The 19658-nt window shown below is 34.2% G+C and overlaps 2 protein-coding genes across 15 annotated transcripts; both read left to right on the plus strand.

Moving 5' to 3' along the window:
- The first annotated feature begins 1025 nt into the window (after positions 1-1025).
- LOC107630871 (protein MEI2-like 4) lies at positions 1026-8822 on the plus strand. 4 transcript variants are annotated; one of them, XM_088506934.1, is made up of 15 exons: positions 1026-1665; positions 2401-2570; positions 2724-2775; positions 3362-3688; positions 3874-4289; positions 4398-4556; positions 4701-4817; positions 4903-5039; positions 5298-5380; positions 5536-5940; positions 6285-6864; positions 7133-7217; positions 7331-7399; positions 7512-7691; positions 8161-8822. In XM_088506934.1, exons 2-15 carry the CDS (start codon positions 2493-2495, stop codon positions 8296-8298), a joined length of 2826 nt encoding a protein of 941 aa, XP_088363060.1. In that variant the 5' UTR covers positions 1026-1665; positions 2401-2492; the 3' UTR covers positions 8299-8822. The 4 variants fall into 4 exon arrangements, with proteins under 4 accessions (XP_088363060.1, XP_088363059.1, XP_088363062.1 ...); XM_088506933.1 differs by having other exon boundaries at positions 1092-1665; positions 2404-2570; XM_088506936.1 differs by lacking the exon at positions 4398-4556 and having other exon boundaries at positions 1109-1665; positions 2404-2570.
- Positions 8823-10080: 1258 nt separating this feature from the next.
- Positions 10081-18867, plus strand: LOC107630873 (PHD finger protein ING1). Of its 11 annotated transcripts, none has more exons than XM_016334149.3 (10): positions 10081-10549; positions 12601-12678; positions 12848-12970; positions 13783-13859; positions 14020-14091; positions 14962-15149; positions 15707-15770; positions 15891-15990; positions 18119-18275; positions 18341-18867. In XM_016334149.3, the coding sequence occupies exons 4-10, from the start codon at positions 13832-13834 to the stop codon at positions 18449-18451; spliced, it is 720 nt and encodes a 239-aa protein (XP_016189635.1). In that variant the 5' UTR covers positions 10081-10549; positions 12601-12678; positions 12848-12970; positions 13783-13831; the 3' UTR covers positions 18452-18867. The 11 variants fall into 11 exon arrangements, with proteins under 11 accessions (XP_016189635.1, XP_088363064.1, XP_016189638.1 ...); XM_088506938.1 differs by having other exon boundaries at positions 12601-12673; XM_088506941.1 differs by having other exon boundaries at positions 10088-10549; positions 12539-12678; positions 13687-13859.
- Positions 18868-19658: the final 791 nt, after the last annotated feature.

The raw sequence follows: 19658 nt of genomic DNA on the forward strand, positions 1-19658 counted from the left end.
TAAATAGTAACGAAAATTAGTTTTGTAAGGATTTTATTTGTAATTTGTGGGGTTTTAAACTCTTACAAACTATTGATAAGTTTATTTTTAAAAATTTTTTTCAATGATGGTAGTTAAGTGGATCAAGACCATTGTTAAAAATGATATCGCATGAAAAAAAAAGTAGTTACAATAACAAAATCTTTTAAAGAAAAAAAAAAAACATCAAACAAAAAAATAAAATAAAATAATATTAATGTTGATGATATTTGTATTGATAATGATGATAACAAAAGAAATAATAATGATGATAAAATATGGTTATACAATAGAAATAATAAAAGTACAAGAAAAAATGATGAGAATGAAAAAAGTGATGATAGTAATGGTCATTGTTTGGTTATATTATTGAAAAAAATTCACAAATTATAAATAAAACTTCCACAAAATTAATTTTTATTACTATTTAACCGATTTTTTAATTGAAAAATTATATTATCCTAAAATAAAAAAAATTAAAAAATAAAATGCTCTTTTTTTGAACAAAAAACACCTCATTCTTGATAAAAATAGATAAGAATCGGGGGTCTTTACTCTTTTTTATATTTTATTTACTTATTTATTTCATAATGTCTATCTCATTTATATTTTTGAAAATTTAAGTTCAATTTGTATACAGTTTCAACATGAAAGAAATATATAAAAATAAATATACAGTTGTCAAGTCAAATACTCAAATTAGACTAAAAGTTGAATATAATTAACTTATCCAAAAAGCAAAATAAAAGAATCAGATCAGTTATAATGAGTCATGAGAACAACAAACGCATAAGTAATAAGATAAGACAAAACATTAAAAAAAAAGAAAAGAAAAGAAAAGAAAAAGGTCCATGTACGTAGCAAAAAATCTCTCCTCGTATTTAGAGAGAGAGAGAGAGCGATCTGTACAAATTCTATTTCCCAAAATCACATTCCATTATTACAAAATAATGACTACAAAACTAGGAATCCACTTGTCAAATCTGTCCTGTCACAGTAGTAATTTCATTTCTGGTTTCGTTTCGGTTTTGTTTGTTTTGTTTTCTTATTATTAAAAAAAGGCCAACTAACACGCTTTTCTTCTTTCCCCCTCTCTTTTCTTTTTCTTCTTCTATTCTCCTCTTTTCTTCTTTGCCTCTGTCACAAGTCTCTCGCAACATAACACAAACTCTCTCTCTCTTTTTCTCTTGTTGAGTCGTCTCTTTCTCTCTCCTAAAATAGACGGCGACCGGCGAGCGCAATCTCGCCGGGGCTTCGCCGGAGATCAGCTTTTTTTAATTTCTCTCTCAATAATTAATTATCCGTACGCATAAACCAACAAGAAAAGAAGATAATATTTAAAGAAGAAGAAGAGAAAAGAAAAAAAAAACAAAGGTCCGGTTCTGTTCTGTTATGTGTACGAACGTATAAGCGTTTATTTCTTGGTTTCTTGTGTATCTCGTGTGGTGAGATTAACGGAAAAGCAATGCAGGCGAGAAAAGAGGAGATTTGGCCGAAATTATCATGAGATCTCCCCGCTTATGAATTTCCTTATGTCGTGTAGCCAAGGTTCAATTTTTGTTGCGGGTTCCTCTTTGTCTTTCTTCTTTTTGAGTTCAACTTCGTTGAATTTTCGGGAACAAAAGAGACTCTGTTTCAATTTAGAAGGTGAGCATTTTATATCTTATGTTATGCCAGTCTTTTTGGGTTTAATTAGCGTATTCTCTTTTTGAATTCAGCTCATAATTCAGAAGTCTTTTCGTGTAGCTGAATTTCAGCTTAATGTGCAAAACGCTTCATCATTCTCGCAAAACCTGGATTTTTCCTTTTTTTTTTTTTTAATTCTTTTTGGGAGCTTGATCTATTCATAGTTACGGGGTTTCCTGTAAAATTCCCTTGGTTTCTTACATAGACAGGCTGGAATATTTAAACTTTGGTAGCTGCCAGTTGTTTTTAATGCTCATATGAATAGGAATTTCCTAATTTCTATGGATGCTTTTTGGTTCAATTTCCAACTCTTTTTATTTTTGAATTCAGTGCAAAAGAATGGTCCAATTGGATTAGGTCGTTGGTAGGTAAGCAACGGGCTTTCTTCTTTTATGCAATTTCATCTATTTTCAGGTGGTATTTAGTTGAAGATGCAACTATTTCTAGCTTAATTTTTGTACCAATCCCTTTGAATTTAGCAATTAGAGTCTTAGGTAGAACAGTTCCAATTAGGGGTTGAGAGTGATTATGCCAGCAGCCAAGAACTAGGTAAATGTTACTGTCTTAGTCTGAGATTGCATCAAGTTTAACTCTTTCTTGGTTTTGATTCTATTAGTGTTGTGGTCACTATGAATTTGCAAATTTTCCCCTTTCCTTTGATCAAGCAAATAGCCTTAAAAATAATTGAATTTCCAGCAGATGATAATGAGTAGAGCCTAACCAAGCAAGCACGTGAAGAGCTTTTCCACAATACTTCTATTTCCAGATTTTGTTTTTTTTTTTATGGGATGCCTTCTCCAATGGTGGATCAGAGGGGAGTTTCTGCTTCATCTCACTTTTTTGATGACATTTCTTTTCGTTCTGAGGTAATTACATTTATTATTGTTCTCCCCACCCCCGAGAAAAAAAAAAAAGCTACCTTTTTCTAAATGTTATGTAGCTTCTCTATGGCCTAAATGACATTACCTATATGAGCAAGCTGTTGGTTTTCTAAACCTGTCTCGAACTCTTCTGGGCAGAGGGATGCTGGAATACGGAAGTTCAAATCCATTCATGATCAATATCCACAAGGTGAGGACCAACAGCGGAAGTTCAAACTTAAGTTACTTCTGTCTGTGGCAGAACAGTTGTCTATTTAGAAATTTTCAATCAATCTTCCTCTTATATGAAATTATGAATAAATGAATTATGTCCACAATTATTAAATGCATCTTTGCTCCTGAATATTTATTGTTACTTATCAATTTAGTATGTACTTTTTAATACAAGCAATTGCATCAAACCTAAACTAACACTTCTGTTTCAGTTTGTGGAAATACCTAATTGCAGTAAGTTCTACGTATTCAATGCCTTAATAATGCATGCAAAAGTGTCTTCCATGTTCTAGCAGCTCTTTAGTAGTAGTATAGCTGGAATAATGATGGTGATTTGATTTATATATATGCTGCACTCTGCAGGATTCAAGCTCATACATGTAATTTTTATACAGAAGATATCTAAAATTTCAAAGTTTTACATCATGCTAATTTGAATGTTGTAATACCCCCCCTCCCCCCGGCATACTTTTACATGTGATCTATATTTGCGTTTGTTCATGCATTTGCATATGCAGAAGATGTAGATGGATAAATGAATTTTGCTATATTCACTTTATCAGGAAAAAATGGAATGATAGCATCCCCTGGAAGCAATTTGAATTCTTCATCTGTACTGGAAAGAAGTGCAAAATCTGGTTTGCCAATGTCATGCACCAGTCTATCTATTGAAAATGTGGAACAGCTAAAATTTGGTGGTGAAGGCATTTTTGATGCGCTGATGGTTTCCAAGGAATCATCACATTATCATCACAGATCAAGGTCTGATGTATGTATGCGCTCCGGACCGAACTCACCTGGTGTAATTGGGGACAAGTTTGTTTCCAGTGCAGCCACATGTGAAAGTACTCTATTCTCGAGCTCATTGTCTGATATGTTTTGCCAAAAGTGTAAGTATGCATTACTAGTAATGATTGTTACAGCATAGTCAAATGATCAGCACTTATGCCCTAATATGTTTCTATTTTCTAATGCTTGGAAACAATTTTGTGTTGCATCAGTTTGCTTGTATATCATCATTAGGTACATCTTAAGGTATTTTCTTATCAGTGTTTATATGCATATCATGATGCAGTGAGGTTGTTCGGGAAAGATGCTTTATCTGATCAGCCCGATATTATTGATTCTGTTCCCGAGGAAGAGCCTTATAAATCTCTTGAAGAAATAGAGGCTGAAACTATAGGGAATCTCCTTCCTGATGAAGATGATCTGTTTTCTGGTGTCAATGATGAGTCAAGATATAACAATACTAATGCCAGAAAAAATGATGACTTGGAGGATTTTGACTTGTTTAGCAGTGGGGGAGGCATGGAGCTGGAAAGAGATGAACATCTGAATGCAGGATTAAGAACTAGTGCTCTGGAGGGAGATTCAGGTTTTGTTGGAGGTCCTAAAGGAAAATTTCCTTTTGTCACACAACCTTCTAGAACACTCTTTGTTCGAAACATTAATAGCAACGTAGACGACTCTGAGCTAAAGGCTCTCTTTGAGGTGCGTCTTTGTTTTCCTTTCATGTTAGATGTTATGTTAGGATTTTCAGGAAGCATTTCACAACAGTTATCATAAAATGTAAAAGGACTATTATGTTTGTTCTGGCAGCAATATGGAGATATTAGAACCATGTATACAGCTTGTAAACATCGTGGTTTTGTCATGATTTCTTATTTTGACCTAAGAGCTGCACAAAGTGCAACGCAAGAACTTCAAAATTGGCCACTGAGGTTAAGGAAACTTGATATACATTATTCAATTCCAAAGGTATATTTCTGAGAAATTGTCAAATACGCATAATTCCACTCCATTGCTGTCATTTGTAATATTGTTATAGTATTACACTTTCTTTGTGTTCCTACTTCCTACCTTTTATGCTTTGCTGATATATCTACCTTGATGGCATGTTAGGTCAATGCTTCTGAGAAGGATATTGGCCATGGTACGCTGATGCTATCTGGTCTTGATTCATCTATTTCAAATGATGAACTCAAACAGATTTTTGGATTTTATGGAGATATTAAAGAAGTGAGATGTCTATTCACCTATTTTTGTTGTTTATATCATATGAAGATAATACGTGTTTCCTTAAATATTATGTTGTTAATTGCAGATTTTTGAATCTCCTGAAATGAAACAGCACAAATTTATAGAGTTTTATGATGTACGAGCTGCAGAAGCTGCTCTTCGTGCATTGAACAGGATTGACATTGCTGGGAAGCAGATCAAGATTGAACCAGGACATCCTAGGTTTGCAACATGGGGCCCATTTCTACTTTTTATATTTTAGACTGATTTTTTGTCTAACTTATAGCTCTTCTAATTATTTTCGCATTTTATGTGTACCTCTATATAACCGATGTTGTGTAGAGAAAGGTTATATTTTGGATATGCATTGATTCTTACCTCCTTTAATATTTATTTTGACTATGTAGATTATTCTTACCTCCTTTAAAGAGCACTCTGAGAACTTTCCTTATAAGAATTATTTTAACATTTCTTATGCAGTTTGATGCAGCAGTCTCATAAGGGGCAAGATGAACCAGATCTTGGTCAGAGTATTATTGACAACTTAGCACTGAGACAGAAGGGTAAGATCTTGTCTTTGTCAACTTACTCCCCCCCCCCCCCCCCCCCCCAACACACACACACACACACACAAACAAACAAACACACATACAGACACAAAAAAAAAAAAATAAATAAAGCAAACACTTTTGGTGTTCTAACTGGACATCATGTGCAGCAACGGTGTCTGCTGGAGTGATTGGATCTGGCTTGGAAAATGGTTACAATCAGGGATTTCAATCTGGAATGGCGCAACCTTTAAACACGTATAATGATAATGCATTTGGACATATAAATTCTAGCATTCACAACACAGTGAGAGGATCATCAGCTTCAAATGTTTCTGGCGTTTCTGAGTCCAATATATTTGTTGACGCAATAAAATTTGCTTCTAGTCCGAGATTTCATCCTCATTCCTTACCCGAGTATCATGATACTTTAGCTAATGGTAGTCCTTATAACTTTTCAAGCACCATTAGCAACATGACTAGCAGTGTCAATACTGGAGTGACCGAAGCCTCTGACAGCAGGCACATTCAGGGAATGGGCTCAACTGGGAACTTAGCAGAATTTAATGCAGGAGGTCAGTGCAATGGATTTTGATAGGCAAAAATAGCATAATGTATAACTTTCCTAATGCGTAACAGTTTTGAAATGATTCTTGTTTATAGAAAATTGAGATAGGAGGGAGTATAATTATTATCAAACTGTTTACTTTGGCACCCTAGCAATTTAAAACTCTTACACTACTAATTACTGTTTAATAGTTGAATTATTCAATTAAACTATTTCAGAGTTGCCTAACTATCGGGAAATTATAAGTGGTTGAAACTTGGTAATTGTATACTTGATATATTTGTTATGTGTATTTGGTAGGTTTACATTGAAATCTGGTTTGAAATCATTGTTTTTATTTTTAACCGACAGGAAATGGGATCCGGTCACATCATGGACTTTATCAGATGTGGAACAGCTCCAATTTGCATCAGCAGTCTTCATCAGGTACCATGCTGTGGCAGAAAAGACCATCATTTGTTAATCTTCCACAGATGCCAAGCTTTGCCATAACACCACCTCATATGTTGAGGTCACAACACATGGACCACAATGTTGCATCAGCACCAGTGTCACCTTGGGGAAGGCAACATTCGCACCTAGCAGAATCCCCTGATGCTTCTGGTTTTGTGGGAAGTGGAGGTTTTCAGGGTTCCTGGCAATTGCTTTCTCCAGAATTTTCTCCTCGTTTGTTTCCTCATGCCAGTCCTAAAGGCACTGAACTGCCATCCAATGCTGGGCAGAGTTCTCCTAAGCATCATGGTTTCCCTGGAAGACATTCTATGAATTCAACGTCAAAAATTGATTCTGCCAATGAACGGATGAGAAGCCTTTATCACCGTAGGAGTGAAACAAACAATGCTGATAAAAAACAATTTGAACTTGACCTAGGTCGCATAATGCAGGGGGAAGACACCCGAACAACACTTATGATAAAAAATATTCCCAACAAGTACGTCACTGTTTGGATCTTGCGTTGCTTACCATGTTATCTTTTCATGTTCTGTTTACAACTGAATGTTTCACTGGTGAAATTGTTAGTTATCTTAATTTCAATGTTAAGATTGGGAAAATAAAAATATCTGCATAAATTCATGTTTTGCATCATCATCTTATTGAAGTTGGCACTTGAGAATTTCTTATACTTCCATTCATTCTGTGTTCATTTGAGATATACCTTGTGTTTGACTCTTGATTTGCCCTACTTCTCTTTTCGCTAGGTATACCTCAAAGATGCTTCTTGCTGCTATTGATGAGCGTTGTAGGGGAACTTATGATTTTCTGTATTTGCCAATTGACTTCAAGGCATGTATTTACTTTTGTTTTTGTTTTTCTTTTTGTTGTTTTTTTTTTTAATCTTTTACTTTGGAGGAGAATTCATAAATATGATTCTGATTCAAATCTACATGTGATTGCAGAATAAATGTAATGTTGGTTATGCATTTATAAATATGATCGATGCTGCTCAAATTATTCCTTTCCACCAGGTTAGTTATGAATTCTTATGTACTAGTAATATACTTTTGTGGAGTTCCTAGGTCTTGTTTTTTATTGTTTCTTCATGAATTGATGGAACTAATGTCAATAAGAATTATGCAGACTTTTAATGGGAAAAAATGGGAGAAGTTCAATAGTGAAAAGGTAGCCTCACTTGCATATGCCCGAATTCAAGGAAAAGCTTCTCTCATTGCCCATTTCCAGAACTCAAGCCTGATGAATGAAGATAAACGTTGTCGCCCTATTCTCTTCCACACTGATGGTCCAAATGCTGGTGATCCAGTGAGTCAATCTTTTTCTTTAATTGCAGTTATTTCCAGTTGCTAAATGCTGTAATGGAGCTACCATATTTCCTTCTTTGTTTCCCCTTGATATTTCGCATTAAATACCAGTTTTGGCCAGAATTTATGTCAATCTTCAAACCAGCAACCGATATTTAATGTTAATACAGTAGCCATGCATTTTTTCCATGCACTGCGTGTTGGTACTATCCAATGCTTGAAGAGATTTCATGAAATTTGATTGGCTGAAAATAATGCGAGAGTATTGGTAATAATTGCTGATAGAAACAGCCTTCTGTTAGGAATAGTCACTAGAAGCACATACATGAGAACTAAAGTATAATGTCTCTATTTTGTTGTTTGAAAATTGTAAACCTTTTTTTATGCATAACATGTAAATTGAACAGATTCAACCCCTCCTTTAGAAGGCTAATAGAGGGTAACATTATTGACGAACTTTGTCTCTGCAGGAGCCTTTTCCTATGGGTACCAATATTAGAGTGAGACCTGGAAAATCTCGCACTGCTGGTAATGACGAAAGTCGCAACCAACCAAGTCCAAGAATTTTGATAAATGTAGAGTCTCCTAATGGACTTGACTCTGCTTAGACTCTTCATGAAACTCTAACTGATTAATCCTGGGGTCCTAACTGTTCAATATCGCATCATAAGTTATGTTCAACCCCGGATATGTACATTGACCTCTTTTTGTACTAGAAGAAAAAAAAAGAAAAAAGATAGAAGAGAGCCGGAGCCTGGATTTCAAGGGGCTAAAATTTTTTTGCCTATAGAGGAACACTTAAACAAGTTTTCAGAGGCTGTAAGTACATAACCAGAATGAAATCACTGATTCTAGTATTTTTTTCCCCCCGAAATTTTTGCATGGAGTCCTGTTTATCATCTCACACTTCAGAGTATTTGATATACTGAAGCTCAAAATTTTGGCCAGCTGATAAAGAGTGGTTTCACAATTTACAGAAATTTCCTTCACAAATCATTATGGGGTTCAAGGGACTTTGCTGATTTCGTTTTGATCATTGTTGTTAATATGTAATTTTGTATTGTATTTTACTTCTGGGAATAGTTTTTGACTATAGGAAGTGATTGATTATCAAGAAAAAGAGACTTAATTGTAACCATTGTTATTAAAACCGGACCGGACCGGACCGGACAGTTCGACTGAAAAACCGATGAACCAGATCCTATACTGGTCCGGTCCGATATTTGCACCATGTAAGGTAACGAACCGGTAGGAACTAGTCAAAATCTGATTGAACCATTGAAAACCGGTCAAACCTGATGAAGACCGGTCCGACCAAACCGGTACGAATTGGCATTTCATAGAAATGCTAGAGGTAGGGTTTGAACCTTTCCTTCATAAATGGAGGCGCCATTTACAGCCACTAGGCTGCTGTGCTCTTCACTAATATATATGCAAATTATAATATATATAAATATCTTTCATCAAATTACTTCTATTTAATTTATTTTAATTTTAGTTATAAACTCACTCATTCTTAAATTAATTATATTTTATTTAACAATAATTATAAACTCATTTTTTCTTTTCATAATTATATAATTTATTAATATTATTTTTCAATAAATACCTATAGTATAAAATAATACAATAAATATAAACTAATTAATAAATTATTGAAATTTAAAAATAATAGTTATTTTAATATAAAAACAAAATAAAATTATTTATGATAGAGTAAAAATAATAAAATATTTATTGTTTCTGTTCTATATTATTTTAAAATAGCTTGATATTTTTAAAATGTTAGTAAAATTATGTATTTTAAATTTTAATTTTAAATTTTTAACTATTTTTTATTTTTTATTATATAGGACCAAGTCAACCGGTTCAACCAGTGACTCACCGATTGAACCAATAACCCAGTGACCCAATAACCTGACCGGTTTGATCACCGGTTCGGTTCTGACAACTATAATTGTAACCAATGTTTCGAAAATTGGACTAGACCGGCCGGTCTGACCGGTTTAACCGTGAATCGTCAACTAAAATGGTTCGATTTGCCATGCAAAACTGTTAATTTGAAAATCGGATTTAAACCGCAGAAATGGCCGGGAATCGGTCAGTCGGACCGGATTGGAACCCGGCCGGTTCTCATCAATCGATGCCGTTTTGGTTAAAAATTGTTCTGAAAATCGAATCGAACTGGCCGGTTAAACCGAATTAACCGGGAATCGGTCATCTAGCCGGTTGGATTGAAGTGCAAAACCGTCTAGCAAAAAAGTGGTAAAAAATCGGTCGAACTGGCGGTTAACCAGCGAACCGTTTGAACAGAACGGTTTTTCCCCGGTTTTCGATTTAAAAAAAATGAAAAAAATATAAAAATATATAAACCCTCCCCCATTTTCTCTCTCTTTCACTCACGCACAAGACCCACCCCCCTCTCTCTCTCTCCACTCCACGGAACCCTAGCCCCCTTTTCTTCCTCTCTCCCAGCCAACAGCAGCAGGAGGCCAGGAGCCACCGCCTAGTGCCCAACGCCGTCGTCCCCGACGAACTCGTCTCCTCAGCCAGCGTCCAGCCTCGTCGTCGCCGATCCTCTTCTCCTGGATCCCATCTCCTCGCGTCGCTAGGTCTCATCGCCGAACGGGTGGAGGGTGCTGTCGCCGCCGGGTGGAACTGACCGTTGTGGCATCAAGAATCATCGCCTGTGGAAGGTGAAGGTCTACTCGTCGCCTGTCATCGTTTCTCTTCCCCTCGCCGTCGTCTCTCTCGGTCTCCGTCGAGCCCTTTCTCTGTCGCCGTCGTGCCCTCTCTCTGTCGCCGTCGAGCTCTCCATCTTTCTGTGTGTCGCCGTCGAGCTCAACGACCCTTCCTCCGGTAAATAATGCTGCTTGAATTATTTTTACTTGATTTTGTACTTTTGTTAATAATGCTGATTCAGTTGCTGGTTTTACTATTTTAGTGATCTTGATTTGCTGAGTTAATAGTATTGAATTACTGATTTTGATGATTTTGATCATTTTCTATTATCCTGAGTTGTTGAGTTGTTGATTTTTTGAAATGATGTTGCTATCTGGAATAATATTGTTGCTGGTTTTCTGATTTGGGTTTGGCTGATGTTGTAAGTAAGTGGTAAGTTCATGCGGAGGTTCAGGCTCCCACGCCAAGATGGATCAGGTGAAGACATCCATGGAGAATGGTGTTCTTACTGTCACTGTTCCCAAGGCAGAAGTTAAGAAACCTAGGCAGAAGTTAAGAAACCTGATGTTAAGCCCATTCAAATCACTGGTTAAACAATATAATTTTTCTTAATCCCCTTTCTGGTTTTCAAGCCTGTGTTTGGGTTTTGTTGTAAATTGTGATTGCCTAATATCTATGATGTTCATGTCCTAGAAATATAAATCATGTAGTAGTGGTAAGTAAGAAAGCAAGATTATTATGATATGAGATGTCATCAAGTATGTAGTGCATGAATGGAACTTTTTTTGTGGCTGTGCTTTGAAAATCCTATCGATGATGAAAATCCTGAAACTAACAATGATGATTATGATTTTTGATGATTAGAGTTTTGTATAGTTAAAAAAGGTGAAATTTTAAATTTTATTAGATTAGAAATTATTGAATTTAAATCTTTGAAATTATATATTTAATTTTTAATAATTTTGTTAAAAATTTATTTAAACCGGTTGAACTCCGGTTGAACCTCAGTCAAACCATTAAACCAGTGAACCAGTTATCTTACCGGTTCATTGACCGGTCCAGTTCTCGCAACCTTACTAAAAAGTAAAAACCAAACAGAAGCACGCATGAAGCCAGCAGTCAAGCCACAACCAACTCGTTCTCCAATTCTTCCATCTCCTTCCTCCTCTCCAAAGAAACAGAAACCCTAGCCTCACTGCCACAAGCTACAAGAAGTGAGCCACTGCCGCTGTCTGTTGCAGTCAGGGGCAGGTGTGAAGCACAGAAGCCTCACCTCCTAACCCTAGAGCCCCTTCTCCGGTTTCTTTTATCTCCTTCCTTCTCCCCAAACAAAAACGAAACCCTAGCCTCGTTGCTGTCCGTTGCAGTCAGGGGATCCTCTCTTCATTCCGTTGGCGTCCTCCAAAGAAGAACCCCTGTTGGCTCTCAGTCTTCGTTCTCTACTGTCGACGTCTGCTCGCAATCGTTCTTCGAAGGTCAGTGCTCACTGCTCGCAGTCTTCTTCTACGCCGTCCGTCGTCCTGCTCGTCGCCTGGTCTCCGTCTCCGCTGCGCTTCTGCCCCTCGGCTCAGACAGCTCAGAACGAAGGCAAAGGCTTCATTTTTTTTTAATTTTAGTTCTCTGTTCTTCATTCTTTACTCAAAACATTGTTTATTTTTGGATTTTGCTAATGCTACTAGGTTGAAATTTGAATCTAGCTGTATTATACTTTGTTTTCTTGTTTTGGATTGAATCATTAAATGATTAGTTGATTTATTTTGGTGGTTAATCTTTGTTAAAATTGTGCTGATTCAGTTGATTTAGTTCACTAGTTAATCTTGTTAATCTTCATTAAAATTGTGTGCTGTATTTTGTTTTGTGTTGTGACTCAATTGTGCTTAGATTGTGACTGACTTAAACTTGTGCTTAGATTGAATGATTAATTGATTATTGATTAGCTATGGCTGTTTTGATGTGTTGCTGTTTTGATTAGCTATTGTGACTAACTTAAACTTGCTGTTTTGATGTGTTGCTGTTTTGATGTATTGCTTAATTGATTATATAGGATAGTTGTTCTGCCATGCTATTGCTGCCTATATAAGTGTGTAGCTACCACTAAAATTAGTAACCCTCATTAAATTACCTCAGCTATACCATCAATTAAATATCCTGAATACTAATATGCAGTTGCTATTTCAATCTGCATTCTGCATAATACTGTCTAAACATGCTGCTGCTACTTCAATCAGCATTCTGCAATATGCTTTAATGAAATGGCTCAAGATTGAAGATGACGAGGCAATCTTCTTCAGGAAGCAACACGTACAGTGAGATTACCACCTCTAGAAGAACTGTTTCTCATGATCTCAAATCTGTGTTTTGATGTTTTTTGAGATTGATCACTGTCTTTTCCTTCATTGTCTTGTCTTTTTGCTCCTTTACTACTCTCCGATACTCTGTTTTTGCAGTGTAACCTAAGGCTATTATTTGTTGCAGGATTTGGTACTTGATGTTAGTTTAGAAGAAGCCATTTTGGAATGAAATCAGATTTACATCTTATTAGTTTGGTGTTTGTTGACTGAACCAGATTGGTAGGAAAATCTTAACCAAAAATTATAGGTAAAGGTTTTTTTTTATTTTTTTTTATTTTTTTATTTAATTCAAAATAAAAGATACACCAAAAATGACCAAAATGCATTTTTGATTGCCTTATTATTGGTCATGATTTTATTGGTAGATTCACTACTTTTAACTAGCCTCATCAATTCTTCCTAGATACGAACTGTACATTCTTTTTTATTTTTTTTGTCTATATAATTATTTTGTGTTTAACTTTATATAAATTTGTGTCCATCTAACTTCATAAAATTTTATATTTATATATATATTTTTTTATAAAATTGTGCAAACTCTTGATTCATTGTATCTTTCTCATCCTTAATTTTGTTTATATAATTATTTTGTATTTAATTTTACAAATTTCTATACCAACTTTCATAAATTTTTGTGTTTTTTATTAAACTTTATATAGAATTCTACACTTTTGGTTTTATTTTTTTGTTTATCTTCTTTGACAATAAACATGAAAATGTTTGAAGAAAATACATAACTTTATAAACAATAACATAAAAAATGTGTTTTCTCCTATTCCTATTCCTATTCCTATTCCTACTCTTCTATTTCTACTACTTTCTTTTATTTCTTTCTCTTAGAAAAAGGAAAAAAAAAATAATAAAAACACTAATTATTTTGGTACCATTTAGATAGTAGAGAGTTTTGTCGTAATATGATCTTTGGTACTATTTTTGTAAAAACGTCCCCCATCCCGCCTCTAGCGTCGTCCGCGCTCGCTTTCCTCTGTCACGGTCGGCTCTTTTTTTCCGGTTGAATGCTATCTCTCTCCGTCTAATCGTCTCAGCCGCATAACACAGGCCGGACAAAGCCGCGGAGACATCGGAGTCCGGACGGAGCACAGCCCTAATGTCGTTCCTTGAAGAATTTCAAGCTAGTAATTCACTCCCTTCCTTTCAATATCCTTTTCATTACTAACTAATTTTTTTTAATTAATTTTTTAGGGTTCTAGAATATTTGTACCTTTAATTTTTCTTTTCAATTCACAATTATAACAATCTCTTTGGTTTTTTTCCCCCATCCTTGTCAACTTGCAGATTTGGAGTCTCTACCCGTTATTCTTCAGAAGAAGTATGCCTTGTTGCGTGACCTAGATAAGAGTTTACAGGGTATTTGTCCGTTTTTATTCTTTGCTATATTCTTGTTAAGAAAGGCAATTATCTAGTTTGTTCTGGTACAATCTTAGAAATTGTATTTGGTGGTTCATTGACATGATTTAATCGTGAGGCGAGTTGCCATTTCACACTCAAGGCGCATTTGTTGTGTCCCAAACTTGTAGTAATGCTGTTGGAACTTCTCCTGGAATTATATTATTCTTTTAAATAAAGGTGTAATGTACCCAACCTAATCGGATAATTACATCATTGGCTGTTTCGGCGGCTTGAATTGTGACGTTGAGGTCACACGGAGATAACTTCATCGTTGCTCCAATGCTCCCCTTATAGGCGCTCACTACTATAAAAAATAAAAATAATGGGTTAGAAGCAACCAGAATTAGTTATTAGTTATGTGGTATATAATACACAAATCCAGTGTGGTGGGTGTTTAGAAACTTGTCTTAATGTCATAATGCTTGATACTTTGTTAAGAAAATGAATTTAGCACCTTCCTTATCTAAAATACATTTGTTAGGCTGGATTGTTTTAATGTGCGATAGGAAATTACATACGTATACCATATTTACTATTTAGTTTGTGATGGGAATTTAGCCTGTAGTTTAGCTCAGATATTTTGAAATTCATGTTTTTGGTTAATTTGATTCTAAAGGCTTATTACATTGTCTTAGTTTGTATATTTTATGTTGCTTACTTTGCTAATTGCTAATACCTATAATTAGTTTTTAGATATCAAATTAATGGCATGTATGCCCTTTATTATTGTAATCTTACTCTCTGTCCAAAATGTTCTCCTGGAAAAAATAATTCCCTTTGAGTCGTGTTAGTTTTCCTCCACATAACGACTGTGATCTCTGTGAGCAGAGATTCAAAGGCAAAATGAACACCGCTGTGAACAAGAAATTGAAGATATTAGGCGAGGAGTTAGGTCTGGAAACATCACACCTGATACTTCGGTTATTCGATTTTCCGATGAAGCACTTGATGAGCAAAAGCATAGCATTAGGATTGCTGATGAAAAGGTTGCCCTGGCTGTCCAGGCATATGATTTGGTAGTACACTTATCTTGCTACATGGAATTTTTTTTCAAGACCTTTGATTGATTCCTGGCTTTAGATATAATTGCTTGAATAAGTATTGCAGTTTTGTGGTAATACTTGTTCGATATAGCTAAATGATGGATTGTATTTGTATTTGTTTGACCGTACCATGTTTTTCTTGCTAGTTTTTTAATTTTATTTTTTTCTCAATGATTTTGTTCTCAGTAGTCAATTCTTTCACAATGACTTCATTGTACTCATGTACTGAAAGATTGATCTTATCACGATGCCAAGGTTATGCCCTTGTGAGTTTGGCTGCTCTTTTTAAGAGAGGCACGTACTGGCAGTACAATAATTGTTCAGATATGATTGTATGTTATTTTCATTTGCTTTTTTCACTTTTTGTATTGCATTTTTAAATTTGGATTAAGAATATATATATACATAACATTTGGGAAAACAAATTTTGGTTTTGGAGCAAAATATAGGAGGCAGCATTTATAACGTAAGTACAAAAACTTGTTGGCTTGGTGTGGATTTTGTAATAATATATTTGTGATTTTTTGCAGGTAGATACACACATACAACAACTTGATCAGTATCTGAAGAAGTTTGATGAGGAGCTTAGGCGCGGTACTTTCTTTTATTCATCTCATGATCTATATAAGTTGTTAATGTGCTATATCGTAATTGATAACAAATGAATCTAATTATTTTTATTAATTAAGCATTTATTGTTTTTATTTATATCAGAAAGAGAAAATGCTGCAATAAGTGGAGTTCTTGCTTCAGCTCCTGATGGCAATACAAAATCTGGAAGGGGTAATGAAGGTGGCAGAGGAGGGCGTAAAAAGTATGAATCTTCTAGGACTATTTATGATTCAATTTTTGCTCGCTTATCACATGATGTGTCTCTATGATTTTCAATTATCTTCACTTAATAAGATACCTTCTTCCATGGTTTTCCGTTATGGATTCAAATGATGGGCATATCTTCAAACAGACCATAATTATTTAGGAAAATGTTGAATGAATAGAAGTTAAGACGTTTGGGAAATATATTTCTTGTTTTGGTAGCATTTACGAGAAAAAGTGTTCAAACAGAGACATCTTAGTATGTGATGCCCTTGAGTGAACAGACAACTGGCAATAGATTGCAAAAGGAAAAACATTAGTCTCGCAAACATGCATTCCTAGTTTTCTTCTTCAGTTAATGCTTCTTTTGTTTACAATGGAGGTTGAAGTTATGTGATCTTATTATAATGATTAGAGCTTGAACATATTGTAGATACTATGCCTTTACAATACAATCTGCCATTCTGTTGTTTGACATTCTTACATATTTCTTTGTAACGCTCTGTTGTCTTCATATCCGATGTCCTACATTCCTGTAAGTACTACAAACCATACCTAGAAATACCAAATAATCCAAATCCTTTTGATGATACGAATTTGTGTTGTCAAGCAACACTTGCCTTGGTTTGAAAACCAAGAATTAGATAATCTTATTTTACCTAAATGTAGAAAGCCAAATATTTATTGCCAAGATAATTACTTTAGTGACTAAAGTGTTGTCATTATCCATGATTAAATTTGGAAGTTTATATATTTTATATAACATTTGGAAAAGATATCTTAGTAATTGACATAAATAACATAATAGTGTTTGTAATTATATAGCAGAAACCATAAATAGAAATAGTAGAAATCTGGATTGAAATCAATGTGAAAGAGATGTTTTTGAGCAAGTATAGAGTGCTCATTGCTTCCGAATACCGAACCTTAACCTTAATCCTGGCCTAAAATGTAAGGTAAACCTCCCTTTACATCATATACCCTCTGCAGCATTCACTCTTTCCACATGCTACTGCCACCTCAGCAGTTAGTCACACTTAGACCCACTATAATTGCCCCGAGTTCCCCTAGCTTCATATTAGTTTAATATTGGCCTATTTTAACTTGATCACAAAATAAGTGAAATAAACATCTTTAAAATATAACTCAAGAGACTAAATAATAGTATTTGGCTAGAGAGTAACCCTTGTACCTATAATGACAAAAATTTAGATAGGCAAGCATTGTGTTGTAGGATAGACATCCTTCTTCTACTTGGTTTAAGGCACATGGTCTCTTTAGAAACGTATCCCACAACAATAATTTTTTCTCCAATATTGAGAGATTTGAAAGTTTTGCAATTGTCCCCCCTAAAAACCAAATCTTTTGTATTGGATCTCTTGTCCTGAATACCTTTTATATTATCCTTCTCTCCTTATTAATACCAATTCTTTTAGAAAATGTAGACAAATATCCAACAAAAGTGGCAAAAAGGTGTACATCTTAAAGGCAAAGGTTTGAATGTGAACTTATAAACTTGGTTGTAGAATCATGAGTTTTGCATTTTTATTAGAATTTATGTAAGGTCATGAGTTTGACAAAGAGCGAGTTCTATGCTAATTAAGTCTATATGCATTTTTTTTTTGGAAAATAAAAATATAACTAAATTTATTTGTATCAAATTAGCTTAATAAGTTAAACGAATGTTGCATAATCATAAGTAAATGAATATAAACTTATAAACTTGTGGAATCGATTAGTTAGTGATTTTGTTTTAATTTACATAAAAACTCGTACAAGTTTAACCTTAATTCATTTTTGCATGGTAACATTATGAAGAGAGTTAAAATATTAACTCTTGACTTTGACAACTATGGTTTAGAGTTATGTACATAAATGACCTGGATAACTTAGCAGATTTTAGTTTGTGACTGAATATTTGTTTCTTGAATTAAAATTTTGAATTCCACATTGTAGTTGTTAAGACGGACACGTAGAAAGGCTTATAATGTGACATGTCACATATCTATTGTTTCCGTTGTTTGTGTATGCCGCATGATGCATGCATGTATACAGCATTTATGGTATGATAATGGAAACAAAATGAAATCTAATAGAAATAACTTGATTCACAACTGCTATTGCAGACGCCAAACATCTGTTGCAGTGGCAACAGAAGCACAACCTACACCTGTGAACCCAACTGGCATGGAATTGGATTTACCAGTTGATCCAAATGAACCCACATACTGCTTTTGTAACCAAGTTAGCTATGGCGAGATGGTTGCCTGTGATAACCCTGACGTAAGTATTTATTTTACTTTCTTTCTTTTATCCCTAACATATTTTGACAATATCTGGGTTTGCAGTGCAAGATAGAGTGGTTTCATTTTGGTTGTGTTGGTCTGAAAGAACAACCAAAAGGAAAATGGTATTGTTCAAATTGCGCAGCAACAAAAAATCGTCGCAGAGGCAAATGAGGTTTGACAGAAGAACAAGATTAGTAGTAAAATGGGTGACTGTATATTGTTAATATGTTTAGAAGACGCAACTTTAATGTTTCAGGGCCTTGAAACTTTGCATCACTGGCTGTCTTTGCATCTTACGTTATTGATCTTGCAAATGGAGCTATTATTTCGTTGTTAGGTCAAGCTTTCAAAGCGAGGATATATTTTCGTATAGATTTTGTGCAGAATGTAAACTAAAATTATTACAAAGTTTACTTGAATTATAGTTAGTTCACCTATTTAGTTGACCAAGAAACCATCCTTCATTTACTCTTTATATTTATGTAAAATACCATAACTACTTTTGAACTAGATGATACAATGTGGGAGAGTTCCTAGATGGTGAAAGTTATTTTGTGGTGTTTAAAGGACCAAGGTGTTTCAAGAAATTGTCAACAATTTCAAGCCTAATTTGTAAATTTGGGTTTTTTAACAAGTTTTCAAATTCTCCCATGGTCTAATGAAGCAGGTAGATGTTATTATCAAGTTTTCTGCTACGTAACACCAACAATTATATTCATGCCGGTATTATTATTATTTAAAAGGTACAAAATTATTATTAATTAAATACTATTTAATTTATATTAGAAAAAACATCTCTAAATATAAATAAAAAAATTAATAATTTGAATTAGATCAATAAAGTTTGTTAATTTTGTTTTTTTTTTTTAATATAATTGAGAAAAAAAAATTTCAGTTGATTTTAGAATAATAGTGGATAGAATAGGGTTTAAACTTCACTCAAATTTTATTTGTAGGTTTAAACATTTCAACCTAAGCCCTTTTGTACTCTAAATTTTTCAACTCAACCTGCAAAATAAATTTATTTTCACTAAATATAATATTTAATCTTTTTACATTTCATATTAATGATACTAGATTTTTGTATGCAAAATAGAAGACTTCGAATTTAAATCTTCATTTGTTTAATTATATGTATTCGTATTTTTATCAGCATAGCAATTATATATTAAGAGTACACTATATCAATTGGGATACATCTAAAATGTTAGATTTCCACCGGGGAATATACATATTTGATTTTTATGATTAAAATATCTAGTGGTTAAATTTAAAAAACGTATTATACCATACATATTTGGACTTGCAATTATAGGTAAAGTTTTTTTTTTTAATTCAAAATAAAAGATACACCAAAAATTACCAAAATGCATTTTTG

The sequence above is a fragment of the Arachis ipaensis genome, chromosome B3, assembly GCF_059453495.1.
Source record: "Arachis ipaensis isolate K30076 ecotype BB chromosome B3, ASM5945349v1, whole genome shotgun sequence".
Classification (NCBI taxonomy): Eukaryota; Viridiplantae; Streptophyta; class Magnoliopsida; order Fabales; family Fabaceae; genus Arachis; species Arachis ipaensis.